This window comes from Nicotiana tomentosiformis, chromosome 11 (genome assembly GCF_000390325.3).
Source record: "Nicotiana tomentosiformis chromosome 11, ASM39032v3, whole genome shotgun sequence".
In the NCBI taxonomy this organism is placed as follows: Eukaryota; Viridiplantae; Streptophyta; class Magnoliopsida; order Solanales; family Solanaceae; genus Nicotiana; species Nicotiana tomentosiformis.
Genome location: NC_090822.1, coordinates 36,808,376 through 36,823,882, shown reverse-complemented (window position 1 = coordinate 36,823,882; position 15,507 = coordinate 36,808,376). Strand labels below are relative to the sequence as shown.

At 39.7% G+C, this 15,507-nt stretch overlaps 1 protein-coding gene across 1 annotated transcript; it reads left to right on the top strand.

Moving 5' to 3' along the window:
• The first annotated feature begins 1,674 nt into the window (after positions 1–1,674).
• On the top strand, positions 1,675–4,818 carry LOC104096057 (peroxidase 16-like). The gene is made up of 4 exons (XM_009602348.4): positions 1,675–1,940; positions 2,632–2,829; positions 3,465–3,630; positions 4,237–4,818. Exons 1-4 carry the CDS (start codon positions 1,722–1,724, stop codon positions 4,641–4,643), a joined length of 990 nt encoding a protein of 329 aa, XP_009600643.1. The 5' UTR covers positions 1,675–1,721; the 3' UTR covers positions 4,644–4,818.
• The last annotated feature ends 10,689 nt before the right edge of the window (positions 4,819–15,507 follow it).

Here is a 15,507-nt window from a genome sequence, read left to right as displayed (position 1 = left end):
TGTACTCATACTACACTCTGCACTTCTTGTACAGATACTAGAGTTAGTCCCAGCGGCGTGCCGTAGACTTGCTCGGATCCGCGGTTGTATTTGAATTTCGTCACTTATTAGCTTTTTTAATCTTGTTTTAGACTATTCAATTTCTTTACTGTCATCGTATTTGAAGTTTGTTAAAAATAATTAATAAATATATCTAACGTTGGCATGCCTAGCAAGTGAAATGTTATACGCCATCACGATCCCGGGGGTGGGAATTTCGGGTCGTGACACATACAAAAACACAGTAGAAGATCTGGAAAATCAATTCAAAATGGGGAAAATGTTGATTTTTTGGACCTGACCTATTATCTTTGAGCTATATATTTGCAAAGTTGTGTTTAATTATCCGGTTGCAATGTATGTGTGTGAGCTATACTTATATGTAATTTTCTCTTAAAAATCTATTTAATATATTAAATAATTTATTCAGAACCTAGTAAGTTGCATTTTCTAGAATTCAAAATCAATAAGCTCAAAATTCAGACTATGGGGTCTAAAGAGTAATGTATTCGTAAAATGAATTATTCTAGGACACGCACTTGGTACTACTTCATGCCTTCTCTTTCTCTTTAAAGGGTCGTTTGGTAGGAGGTATTAGAAAAAATAATGCAAGCATTATCTCTGTGCATTACTAATATTATATTTTGGTATATTTTTTCAACCTGTGTATAACTAATACTTGCATTAGTTATACATCATACTTGGTATTAGCCTATGTATAAGTAATGCATAGAAAACTATGGCATTAGTAATACCAAGGTTATCAATGCATGCATTAGTATGGTTAAAGACAAAATTGTCCTTAAAGCCCCTTAAAGCTAGAGAATATGGAGGGCATTTTTGTAAACAACTATTTTTCTAAAAAATTATGCAATGTATTATAATTTTTAATACACCACACCAAACAGTTTATAAGAAATAATATCTGCATAACTAATGCTTGCATTACTAACCCATGCATTACTAATCCCTGCATTATTAATACACTGTATTATATTACTAACCCATGCATTACTAATCCCTGCATTACTAATACACCGTATTCTGCACTATTCTTATACACCCTACCAAACGACCCCTAAGTGTGTTCAACATTCTCCTTCTTATCTATTGGCTGAGGTTGTAAGCCATGAGATACATGGGATAACTATTAGTTTATGTTATTTAATGATCCAATGATACAAATTGATCTGCCATATTAATAATTTTAGTGATGAAAGAGTGTTAGTAATAAAGAAACCTCACCATAACTCAACCACAATCTCATTGAAATCGTGTTGGACAAATGGCCAGAGTGTATTTTGCATTAGTCCAACCATAATCTAACTGCCCACTTGGATTCAATGGCGGACTCGGGATTTTATGCATGCGGGTTTAATCTTAGAAGTATATAATTTTAGTCGTAAAATAGTAGTTATCAAGGGTTAAAAAAAAATATTTATACAAAATCTACACAACTTTAATCCTAATTTATACATATACACAGTATTATTTTTTAGTGAAGCGGGTTCAGTTGAACCCGCTAGCCACCACGTGGGTCCGCCACTGCTTGGATTTATGTGTTTATTTTCTTGGTAGTCAAGGTCTTCTAGGTATGTATAAATACAACACTTGAGCAATCATGTGATTGATACAAACAGTTTTCTCAAAGAAAAAAAATAAAGATAAAGCAAATTAGAAGAATGGAGAATCAAAGAAAAAGTTTGCTGTTTCCTTTGGTTATTGTTCTCTTCTTCTTGCTGAATGCTACTGCTTTTGCTCAGTTAAGAAGTGATTTCTACAAAAACACATGCCCAAATGTTGAGTCTCTGGTTCGTGCTGCGGTTAGACAGAAATTTCAGCAGACTTTTGTTACTGCCCCAGCAACTCTCCGACTCTTCTTCCATGATTGCTTTGTCCGTGTATGTACTTGATTATTATTTTTAACTTTATTAGAGTATGCTTGGAATGACGGAAGTTATTTTTTTTATGTAATATAGTATTTAAAAAAACAAAAGATTTCCATGCAAAATATCTTTTAGAAAATGTTTCTTTTCGTGCTTGGTTGATTAGTGAAAAATAGTTTTCAAAAAGAATATATATTAAAGATTAATAATAATATTTAGCAAAACGAAGAATTATTTTATCTTCATCTTTATCTCTAAATTTATCTTTATTTCATTATTCAAAAATAAAATGAAGTGCAGTGTACTTTTTCCGGCTTAGAACGCTAAATATACTTTGAAAATAGAAAACTTCGGAAAATACTAAAAGCTAAGTTGAAATTTCTTTTGTATCAAAATCAAAATATTCAGAAAATGTTCAAGAATTTCCTAAAATAATAAATAAAATATTAAAATGCTGCATTTTGCTATTTCTTTATGTTTTAAGATATTCAAAATAGTTTAAAAAATTCTGAAATTAGGAATTCTTCTTGATTTCAGTTTTTCCTTGCTCTAGAACCAAAAATAAAAATCATTCCCTTGTTATTTCTTTGCATCGCCAACATAATTAGTTCCCTTTTCTCTAGTATAAAACGTGTTATGTGTTATATATGATAATTTTTGGCTCTTTTCTTCTAACATATAGTATATTTTTGTCCATGTTAATTAGGGGTGTGATGCTTCAATGCTATTGTCATCACCAAATAGAAAAGCAGAAAAGGACCATCCAGATAATCTTTCATTAGCAGGTGATGGATTTGACACTGTTGTCAAAGCCAAAGCAGCTGTGGACAAGGATTCCAAATGCCGTAACAAAGTCTCATGTGCTGATATTTTGGCTTTGGCCACTAGAGAAGTCGTTTCTATGGTAAGTGCATCGTTAAGCATAACAAAATCAATAAATTTAACTATTATTGATTTTCATAGTAGTCATGACCAACAGCATTAGGTCTCGATCGGCCTGTTGCTAAGATTGGTAATTAACGTAAAAGCTTCAAGCCCAATTTTTTACGGTGCACCTTCCACACAAGCACTACCCGAGGATCATATTTTGGAATTATTAATAAATCAAATGAAACTTGGACGTAATACATGATCACACACGTTCAGTTTGAAGCAACGAGCACAGTAACAATTGTTGTTATATATTTATATGTTCAATTGATTTCCATTTCAATGATACATGACTTTTCTATTCTCTCTCTCTCTCTCTCTCTCTCTCTCTCTTTTCTTAGACATTTTTGTTTTTGTCCACGTACTAGGGGCAAGTGCACATATGGTCATTTTCAGGGATGCTATTTAAATATTAGTCCGTACTTCTTTTGTCCTAAAATTTCAAACTAAATTTTTTAATTTCAGGACAATTCATGATATTTTTATACTGAAAAATTAAACTGAAAAATTGAAAGTCAGAATATGCTGACAAATTCCTAAATAGCAGGTTTTTAGAATGGCTACCTGATGTCATTTCTACGATACTTAGTGCCCTTCTTTATATTGTAGACTGGAGGTCCATTTTACCAAGTGGAATTGGGCCGTCGTGATGGGAGAGTTTCTACATTAGCAGGAGTCCAACATCAACTTCCAGGGGAAGGATTCAACCTAGATCAGCTCAATACCATGTTTGCCAGACATGGCCTTAGCCAGACTGATATGATTGCATTGTCAGGTATGGATTTAAGTTATGCATTGAAAGTAAAATTCTTATCGATTGTCGTTTCCCTAAGTAAATTGATAGTCATTTTAAATTTAAAGTTTTTTTTAGCATAGATGTTATAGTATACAAAATTTGATAGTCTTTAGAGGATTATAGTGCATAGATTATCTTTTTACTATGTAGCATAAAAACTATTCTTAAATTTAATATATAAATTTTTTGTTGAAAAAAAAAACAGAAGAAAAACCCTACAACAATATACACATAACTTCTTTTTTAAAATTAAAAATAAAACTATGAGTTTAAATTCAATGCACCAATTTGTGTAAAATATATTTATACAAACATGTTACTTAAAAGGATAATTGCAAGTATAACATTGATAATCTAAAATAAATAATAACTAAACCCTGCCATAATTTATATTTTTGAGAATAAAAGGGTTTAGGATTTTATTAAAGCGGGTTTAGAGTTTAAGGTTAAATTACAATAATAATGTTATTTATCTAAAATAAATAATAACTAACATGTCATAAAAGGTTAAATTACAATAATAATATAAATAATTTATTATATTATCCTTATATATAACTCACATTATCTTTTTATGTCTTATAGGTGCACATACCCTTGGTTTCTCCCATTGCAGTAAATTCTCCAAGAGGCTCTACAATTTCAGCCCAAAAAGCAGAGTTGACCCGACCCTAAATCGACAATACGCCGCACAGCTCAGGCAAATGTGCCCAATACGGGTCGACCCGAGAATTGCCATTAACATGGATCCAACAACACCAAATACCTTTGACAATGCTTACTTCAAAAACCTTCAACAAGGAAAAGGTCTTTTTGTCTCTGATCAGATTCTGTTCACTGATCCAAGATCAAGAAATACTGTCAACTTTTTTGCTTCTAACAATAATGCTTTTAAACAAGCTTTTGCTACTGCCATGATAAAGTTGGGTCGGGTCGGAGTTTTGACCGGTAACCAGGGTGAGATCCGATTCGACTGCACTAGACAAAATTAGAGGAGGGTGCATTTTGTCTTTTTTCCTAGAGAAAAGCGAAGAATTCTTTATTACCTTTTAATTTTATTTTACTAAAATAAAGCATAATGCTATAGTTATTTTTTGTAATAATTTTCTCTCATTTATATGATCATGGAATATGTAAGAGTTAGCTTCTAGCTCGTTCAACGCATAAGATGATTGTGCTCCAGCTCACTCAAGAATGGAATAACATTGGTCCATCAGCAAACTCATTCAGACCTTGGACGCAATATTTTGTAACTCGTGAATAAAATTTGGTTAATAGGCAAGATCGATTAAATTTATAAAATTAGGCCATAAGCAATTATTTCAATCCAATTCAGTTGATCTTTGCCAATAAAAAATAGATGAGATTAGTAATTATAGACGAGAACAATATAATAGCAATAAAGAAGAAGTAAAGAAAATTCTTGTTGTTGATCCTCTAAAGATGTATGTAATTGATCGAGACAATTCAAGGGAAGAACAACAATAATTTTTGTATAATAACAGTATGAGTGTGTGAATTCGAAGGGTTACAGATGTGAAAAAGTAGAGTATTTATAGTGTAAACCTAATAGCTGCTCCTTAAAATCTCGTCTGCCGTTATGAGTATCATTGACTCGTTCCAAGCATTACGCGTGATGAATTTATAAGCCAAAGAGTAATCTCGAATATTTTGAAATCCGTTAATTTATGGATCGTCTTATACGGACACTCGTGATAATTCGGATGATCTCCTCTGAGTGACGCTGTTTAGTCCCGGTATGATAATTCGGGATGTGCTTCTTGATCAAACTTTTGGTTCTTTAGTCAAAGTGATCTTTTCTGACTTGGATCTGACTAGAAAATATTCCCCACGAGTCATCTGCTTTATAATTGTATACAGTCGAAATAGATTTCGGCCTTCGTACGATCGATCGAGGTCAAAACATAACAGATCGGAGTAAGACTTCGAAATGGGTTTCGAAGACAGTACAAACAACCTTCAAGCCCGAGGGACCAATCAATGTCGAGCTCGATATCATTATCAAGCTCGAATCCAAATTGAACTATGATGCAAAGTAAAGTTATCGAGCTTATGATTCAAAGACCGACCAACACTGACCCCGAATCAATGCAAGGATCCGAGTCAGAATCGAGCTCAAGTCAAGATCGAGAGCTCGAGTCGAGACCGAAAACTCGAGTCAATATCGAGCTCACAGACAAGAGCCGTTGCAACCCCATTAGAGAAGAGAATCCTGACAGGAATTATTGAAAAGCTGATTTATCATGGGTCTCCCACTATGTATTTTTTTTATATCTAAAGTAAGATCCCTCTACTATAATGGGAATGGTTATTATTTCTGTAAGGGGCACGTTTTTTGTTTACATTGTAATTCAAGCACCATATTCTCCTATACAGAAGAGTTGTTCTTCTAAGCTTCATAAATTGGTTTAACCTGTTTAGTCCTAAAAATCATCTTCTTTACAACCATGTTTACTTTGCACTCTTTGTAATCCATATTTGATATTTCTATTTATCCTTACGGTTTGTATTAAGTTATACCACATATCCTTAGAACTACGTACAAATTTAACTCTATCCGTTTTTCGGGTAAAGAGTTTGGCGCCCACCGTGGGGCTAAGGATAACAGTGTTTGTTTGATGCAAATCTGCAACACACACCAGTTTACGCTCGTTATTGAGGGTGCCTCTGACTTCGAACTAGCAATGGCAAACCCTCTATTAATGGCTTTACCTACCGACAACGAAGCCGGCCTTCAAGACGAAATCAATAACTTGATGCCCAGGGCCGGAAGGCCGCTTATCGATGTCATTGAAGCTCAAGTCGAAGTACCTGAAGCTCGAGCCGAAGTACCGCTAGATGTCAACTCGCATGTGGCCTTTGAGGCAAACCAATGCTCCGAGCCTGAAAATAGCATTCATGGCGGTACTCGATCTGCAACTCGAGACTCCCATAACATGGAGAAGAACAGAGTCAGCTTGCGTATGATCTTTGAAATGTTGCAAGCCCAGCAGGTAGCGATAGCTCAGTTGCAGAGCCAAACCCAGCTACCAAGCAGACCAGAACCCAGTCCACCTCGAGAAATTGACCACCGAACGGAGCCAGCCGTAGTAAGGTCGAACGAGCAAGAATCAGGGACTACTCTCGAAATTGCTGAAATACTTGAGGAGCTCACAAAGCGAATTGAAGCCAACGATAAGAAAGTAGAAATATATAATTCCAGAGTCGAAAATATCCTAGGGGCTCCGCCCATGATAAAAGGGTTGGATTCCAAGAAATTTGTACAAAGGCCTTTTCCCTCGAGTGTAGCCGCAAAACCAATCCCCAAAAATTTTCGTATGCCCGAAATCCCCAAATATAATGGTACGACCGATCCCAACGGACACGTCACCTCTTACACGTGTTCCATCAAGGGTAACGATTTGGAAGACGATGAAATCGAATCCGTGTTGTTGAAAAAATTCATAGAGACCCTCTCGAAGGGGGCAATGATTTTGTATCATAACCTGCCACCAAATTCCATCGATTCATTTGCCATGTTAGCGGATTCATTTGTAAAGGCACACGCTGGTGCCATAAAGGTTGCAACGAGGAAATCAGACCTTTTCAAAGTAAAACAAAGTGATAATGAAATGCTGAGGGAGTTCGTGTCCCGATTTCAAATAGAACACATGGAATTGCCACCGGTCACAGACGATTGGGCCGTCCAAGCTTTTAATCAAGGGTTGAACGAGCGAAGTTCGATGGCATCATATCGGCTGAAACAAAATTTGATCGAGTACCCGACAATAACTTGGGCAGACGTGTACAATCGATATCATTCAAAGATCAGGGTCGAAGATGACAAATTAGGAACTCCTTCCGGATCCGCACATCCAAACAGATCGGCTATTAAAAACTAAAGGGACATCGATAGAGAACCGAGGTCGAACAGAGACCGATATCAACCATACGTCACAGATCGAATGAATAACGGCTTGACATACAATGCCATCCAGAACAATCAAAGGCAGAATTCTCGGGGACTGATGAGCAAGAATGGCTTTGACAAACATGCCGATCCTAGAGAAGCACCTCGGTTATCGGAGTATAACTTCAGCGTCGATGCATCGAGTATTGTATCGGCAATCGGAAGAATCAAAGATTCTAGGTGGCCCAGACCCATGCAAACCGATCCTTCCCAAAGAAACTCAAATTTTATGTGCAAATATCATGGTACGCATGGCCACATGACCGAGGACTGTAGACAGTTAAGGGAGGAGGTAGCCCGTCTATTCAATGAAGGCCACCTTCGAGAATTCCTCAGTGATCGAGCCAAGAATCACTTTAAAGAAAGGGACTCCAATAGAAAAGACAAACAAGAGGAACCTCAACATATCATTCACATGATCATCGGCGGGGTCGACACTCCACAGAGACCCGCACTCAAACGCATTAAGGTATTGGCCACAGGGGAAAAACGAACCCGAGATTATATGTCCGAAGGCACTTTATCGTTCGAAAACGAAGAAGCATAAGGCATCTCTCAGCCCTAGAACGACGCTCTGGTAATTTTTATCCTATTAAATAAAGTTCAGGTTAAGCGTGTTTTAGTGAATCCAGGTAGCTCTGCGAATATCATCCGATCAAGGGGCGTGGAGCAGCTCGATCTGTAGAATCAAGTTGTGCCCGCAGCTCGGGTCTTAAACGGCTTCAATATGGCCAGCGAAATGACTAAAGGGGAAATTATTCTACCAGTGAACGTGGCTGGAACCATCCAAAACACAAAGTTCCACATAATCGAAGGCGACATGAGATATAATGCCCTACTCGGAAGGCCTTGGTTCCGCAACATGAGGGCAGTACCTTCGACTCTCCACCAAGTAATGAAATTCCCAACGTCGGACGACGTGAAAATAGTGTACGGGGAGCTGCATGCGGCGAAGGAAATATTTGCAGTCGATGAGGTAACACCGATATCAACATTATCAGCCTCAGAAAGATCAAGCATTAAAAATGTACGAGAGGCCAAATAGCAATCACAGCCGCCAGTCTCGACCAAATCGGTGAAGTAGGAAACAGAAGATGATGAGGAAGATTTCCTGAACCCCCGAGCTTTTATCATCCCCGAGGATTCTGACACCACCAAATCGACGGTCGAAGAGCTGGTACAGGTTATATTGATTGAACATCTTCCAGAAAGAAAGGTATACCCTGGAACGAGATTGACCCCCGAACTCAGGAAAAAAACTTATTCAATTTCTTATTGATAATATAGATTGCTTTGCTTGGTCCCATGCAGACATGACAGGAATCCCACCATCGATAACAACGCACTGGTTGAGCTTGGACCCTAGGTTCAGACCGGTGAAGCAAAAAAGAAGACCTCAGTCCGAGTTAAAGCACATGTTCGTGAAGGACGAGGTAAGTAAACTTCTCAAAATAGGGTCGATTCGGGAAGTAAAATATCCTGAATGGTTAGCTAATGTAGTTGTAGTCCCTAAAAAGGGGAACAAACTTAGAATGTGCGTAGACTATAAAAATCTAAACAAAAAATGCCCCAAAGATTCTTTTCCACTGCCTAACATCGATCAGATGATCGATGCCACAGCCGGCCATGAGATCCTTACTTTTCTCGATGCCTATTCCAGGTACAATCAAATTCGAATAAATTGGAGGACCAAGAAAAAACTTTGTTTATCACCAAGTATGGAACATATTGTTATAATGTAATGCCCTTCGGGCTAAAAAACACAGGAGCTACTTATTAATGCATAGTGAATAAAATGTTCGAAAAACAAATAGGTGAGTCGATGGAAGTTTATATTGATGACATGCTAGTCAAGTCCCTACGCGCAAAGGACCATTTAACTCATTTGCAGGAGACGTTCGAGATTTTAAGAAAATACAACATGAAGCTCAACCTCGAGAAATGTGCTTTCGGGGTCGGCTCGGGCAAATTCCTTGGCTTCATGGTATCAAATCGGGGAATCGAGATCAACCCCGATAAAATCAAGGCCATCGAAGACATCACCATCAACCAGATGGATAGCTACTTTAGGCCGATTCATTTCGAGGTCATCGGATCGAAGCCACAAATTTTTCTCTCTACTCAAAAAGAAGAACGACTTCGCTTGAACCCCGGAATGCCAACAAGCGTTAGAACAATTGAAGCAATACCTGTCGAGCCCGCCACTGCTTCACACTCCGAAGACAGATGCAAGACTTTACTTATACTTGGCCATATCGGAAATCGTGGTAAGTGGCGTCCTAGTTCGAGAAGAGCAAGGTACATAATTTCCTGTTTATTACGTAAGTCGGACCTTAGGAGAAGCAGATTCTAGATATCCACACTTAGAGAAATTTGCGCTCACACTCATAAGCACTTCTAGGAAATTAAGACCATACTTTAAATGTCACCCCATATGCGTGTTGACAACTTACCCACTCAGTAATATTTTACACAAGCCCGAACTATCGGGCTGATTGGCCAAATGGGTCATCGAGCTCAACGGGTATGATATCAAATATCAACCCCGTACGGCCATCAAGTCTCAAATTTTAGCATACTTCGTGGCCAATTTCACGCCAGCCCTCGTACCCGAAGTTGAAAAAGAACTCTTGCTAAAATCGGGTACATTATTGGGGGTTTGGATCCTCTTCACAGATGGTGCTTCGAATGTGAAGGGGTCCGGGCTTGGCATCGTGTTGAAACCCCCCACGGGTGGCATCATTAGGCAGTCTATCAAAACTTCTAGGTTAACTAATAATGAGGCAGAGTACGAGGCCATGATTGCAGGTCTCGAGCTGGCAAAAAGCCTGGGAGCAGAAATGATTGAAGCTAAATATGACTCTTTACTAGTAGTAAACCAAGTAAACAAAACCTTCGAGGTTCGAGAAGGCAGAATGCAGAGGTATTTGGACAAGTTACAGGTAACTTTGCACCGTATTAAGGAATGGACTTTGCAACATGTGCCTCAAGAACAAAACGGTGAGGCCGATGCACTCGCAAATTTGGGGTCATCGATCGAGGAAGATGAGATCGATTCGGGAACTGTCATTCAACTCTCAAGGTCCGTAATCGAGGAGGGGCACGCCGAGATAAACTCCACAAGCTTAACCTGGGATTGGAGAAATAAGTATATTGAATATTTAGGAAACGAAAAACTCCCATCGAACCCTAAAGAGTCAAGGGCCCTACGAACCAAAGCTGCTTGATTCACGTTGGCTGAAGATGGAACATTGTACAGAAGGACGTTCAATGGACTATTGGCAGTATGCTTGGGACCAGGAGACACCAATTATGTTTTACGAGAGGTCCATGAAGGCACTTGTGGGAACCACTCCGCCGCAGAATCACTGATTCACAAAATCACCAGAGCAGGATATTACTGGGATAACATGGAAAGGGACACTAAGGAGTTTGTTCGAAAATGTGATAAATGTCAAAGGTTTGCACCGATGATCCATCAACCCGGGGAACAACTTCATTTAGTCCTATCCCCATGGCCATTCATGAAATGGGGGATGGATATCGTCGTCCCCCTACCATCGGCCCCAGGTAAAGCTAAATATTTTATTTATGACTGGCTATTTCTCTAAATGAGTTGAAGCACAGGCGTTCGAGAAAGTAAGAGAAAAAGAGGTTATAGATTTCATCTGGGATCACATCGTGTGTCGATTCGGGATGCCCGCAGAAATAACATGGGATAATGGTAAGCAATTTATTGGCTGTAAAGTAACGAAATTTCTCGAAGATCATAAAATAAAAAGGATATTATCGACACTGTATCACCCCAGCGGGAACGAACAAGCCGAATCAACAAACAAGACTATCATCCAAAGCTTGAAGAAAAGGTTGAACGAAGCCAAAGGGAAATGGAGAGAAATTCTGCCCGAAGTCCTATGGGAATATCGAACAACATCGAAGTCCAGTACAGGAGCAACTCCGTTTTCCTTAGTGTATGGCTATGAAGCCTTAATTCCAATCGAAGTCAGAGAACCCAGCGCAAGGTTTCGACATGCATCGGTGGAATCAAACTATGAGGCAATGAACACTAGCCTCGAATTATTAGATAAAAAATGAGAAGCGGCACTCGTTCAAACGGCTGCACAAAAATAACGAATCGAAAGGTACTATAATAGAAGAACCAACCTCCGCCACTTCAGGATCGGGAACTTAGTCCTAAGGAAGGTCACCATCAATACTCGAGATCCTAATGAAGGGAAGCTCGGCCCAAATTAGGAAGGACCCTATCAGGTCCTCAATATAGTCGGAAAGGGATCTTATAAACTCAGAACGATAGATAGCAAACCATTATCGAACAACTGGAACATATCACTCCTTAAACGATATTATTGTTAAGGTATGATTCTCTCTTTCCTTTCGCCCATATATACATATTCAAAGCTAACCCATCGTAGGAGTTCGATCAAAGATGTCGAGATCTCAGGTTTTAAAGTATGCGTTGCACTCTTTTTTCCCTTAGATCGGCTTTTATCCCAAATGGGTTTTCCCGACGAGGTTTTTAATGAGGCAACAACCATGTGCTACCTGAGGGCAATTCAATAGTATTCGAGGCTTCTTCATAATCAACCTTGAATACTGGGGGGGGGGGCATTAGCCCTCAAATATATCAAGTTCTGATGCAAGAAAGATATTTCGTAACAACAGGGTCCCAATAGAAAAAATTGCAAGAGCCAAATGGTCAAAACAAACCATGCTCGTGTAGTTGGCTCGAGCCCTGATGCAAAACATGAACATATGTATAATGACTTGCAAAGAAAAGTTCTCTTCTATACCGATATCTTATATCCAAGAAAAACTCCTATATTTCGAGATTTATTATGAAAACAGGATCAAGATCGAATCATTCACTCAACCATTACGCCTACGGGCTACTTTTATTTCGAGTTCGAGAAGGAACTCACTCAACCATTATGCCTACGGGCTACATTACTTTGAGTTCGAATCATTCACTCGACCATTACGCCTACAGACTACTTTTATTTCGAGTTTGAGCAAGCACTCACTTGACCACTATGCCTATGCGCTACATTACTTCAAGTTCAAATCATTCACTCGACCGTTACGCCTACGGGCTACTTTTATTTCGAGTTCGAGAAAGCACTCACTCAACCATTATGCCTACGGGCTACATTACTTCGAGTTCGAATCATTCACTCGACCATTACGCCTACGTGATACTTTTATTTCGAGTTCGAGCAAGCACTCACTCGACAACTATGCCTATGGGCTACATTACTTCGAGTTCGAATCATTCACTTGACCGTTACGCCTATGGGCTACTTTTATTTCGAGTTCGAGTAAGCACTCACTCGACCATTATGCCTACGGGCTACATTACTTCGAGTTCGAATCATTCACTCGACCATTATGCCTATGAGCTACTTTTATTTCGAGTTCGAGCAAGCACTCACTCGACCACTACTCCTACGGGCTACATTACTTTGAGTTCAAATCATTCACTTGACCATTACGCCTACTGGCTACTTTTATTTCGAGTTCGAGCAAGCACTCACTCGACCATTATGCCTACGAGCTACATTACTTCGAGTTCGAATCATTCACTCAATTATTACGCCTATGAGCTACTTTTATTTCGAGTTTGAGCAAGCACTCACTCGACCATTACGCATACGTGCTACATTACTTCAAGTTCGAATCATTCACTCAATTACTAAAGCCTAAGGGCTACATCACTTCAAGTTTGAGTAAGCGCTCACTCGGTTATAAAGGCTACGAAGTCCAAATTTGATCAAGTTGCCTAAATCCTTGTGAAAATATTCATAAGGCGTGAATAGAAGCTTCACAAAATAGGAAACAGAACAGAAGCAAGTCGGCAAAAAGGGATATTTTTATATACAAGATTGTTTACATAATTGATTACAACATAAAAAGTGAGGACTAAGCTTTTTGGTTATCCCCAGGAGCGGTCTCTACTCTATCGGGCTCCCCCCGTTCTCAGACCCGTTCTTACTCCCATCATCATCATCATTATCATCATCATCATCGGAAACCAAGGCTTCAGCATCGGCTTTGAGTTCTTTGGCCCTTTTAATATCTTCAACGAGGTTGAAAGCTCGAGCTTGGATCTCCTCGAGGGTCTCCCTCCGGGATCGGCACTTAGCAAGTTCAGCGACTCAATGTGCTCGAGTATCGGCGGTCTCGGCTGCCTCTCTTGCTTGGACCTGGGCAGCTTCAGCATCGGCCCGATAGACGGCCACGAGTGCATCTGCATCGGCCTTTGCCTTTTCGGCATCAGATTCGGCCTTTGAAAGTTCAGATGCCAACCGAGCCTCGAGCTCCTATATTCTTCTCACTTGAACCGAGCCTTTCTCCTTCAGTTTTTGAAGTTGGTTTTCGGCCGATGACAATTGGGCTCGAGCAGTTTCTTTCTCTGCGGCAAAGCGGTCCATTCCTTCTTTCCACTTCAAAGACTCTGCTTTTATCACATCGACTTGTTCATGGAGTTTTTCGATCATCTCAATTTTCTGCTGTAGCTGTGAAACCGAACAATTAGCCATCGTTCCGGTATCGAGCCCATAGGCTTTTAAAAGTACTATTACCCGCTCGGACAGATCCATCTGATCTTCATGAACCTTGGCCAACTTAGCTCGGAGGTCTTGTATTTCTTCGCCCCTTTGGCCTAAGAGAAGTTTTAGGGAGTTCCTCTCCTCCGTAACCCGTTGAAGCTCGGCATCGTATCGACGCAGCTCGGTTTGGGACTGAGAACATGATTCTCAATGAACTGTCGCGACCTGCAAAGAAGGAAGAAATGAAGTTAGAAAAGAAAATCAAACTTAAAGGTAACACCATATAATTTAAGGCTTACCTGATTCAAAGACTGCTGCACTCCGTGAAAAAGATCCGATGCATCACTCGTACCGGTAGTGTCCCCGACACCGATAAACAGGTCACGAAAAAGATCCTATCCATCATGAGGCCTATCTAATTTGAGGGCCCCCAAAGCTTGGGCCTCCTGAATAGCCCCTGCGAAAAAAGCAGGGAAGGTGGGCGAGTCTTCGATTGCTACTGCCCTAAGTGAATCACCTGGGACATTCTCTTCAGTTCGAAAAGATTCGAGAAGAGTCCCTTTAGATATATCCCCCATCAGTTGGTTTCGATAGGAAGCGTCTTCGATCTCCAACAACTCGGGGACTCTTCCTGAATCTTTCTCCGATATATCCTCAGTTCGAGGCGGAGCCTAATGAACCACCATCGATCCAGCTGCCTGTGGAACACCGGTGGTCTTCTTCGTTCGGGCCGCCAATGCAGACCCATCGTTCTCTTCTTCTTCTTCTTCTTCTTCTTCTTCTTCTTCTTATTCTTTTTCTTCTTCTTCTTCTTCTTCATCCCTCAGATGCAGAACCGATTCTACAGTCAAAGGAACGATATTCTTGTTCGGCTTACGAGCCGTCCTTTTCTTCGATTTTTGATCTTCGAGGACGGGGTTTCTTTTCCTATTATTATATTTCATCGGCTTTAGGACAGAGGCCGAAGCCTCTTCCTCGACGGATGAGGGCCTTAAAACTGCATCTTTGCCCACACCTACACACGGAAAATTTTATTAAAATCTGTGAAAAGCATTTTATTCAAATTATCAAAAGATACGAGAAAGGTGCTTACCATGATTTTTGGCCTCCCATCGGCCCTGCGACAAGTCGCGCCATGAGAGCTTGGCGTAGGAGGAGGTCGAAACTAGATCACGTACCCAGTTCTTGAGACCAGGCACTGCGTCAGGCATCCAGGGAACCGCTGCATCACAAAAGAAGAATATTGGTGAAGGAAATGAAAGGATAATATAGTAGGAGATAACAACAGAATTACACTTACGCTTCATGTTCCACTCCTTG

Excerpts from the sequence above, each read along its gene's own strand:
- LOC104096057 (XM_009602348.4), top strand. The coding sequence starts at position 1,722 with ATGGAGAATCAAAGAAAAAGTTTGCTGTTTCCTTTGGTTATTGTTCTC. Across the intron at positions 1,941-2,631 it reads TCCATGATTGCTTTGTCCGT|GGGTGTGATGCTTCAATGCT; the intron begins GTATGTACTTGA and ends CATGTTAATTAG. Across the intron at positions 2,830-3,464 it reads CTAGAGAAGTCGTTTCTATG|ACTGGAGGTCCATTTTACCA; the intron begins GTAAGTGCATCG and ends TTTATATTGTAG.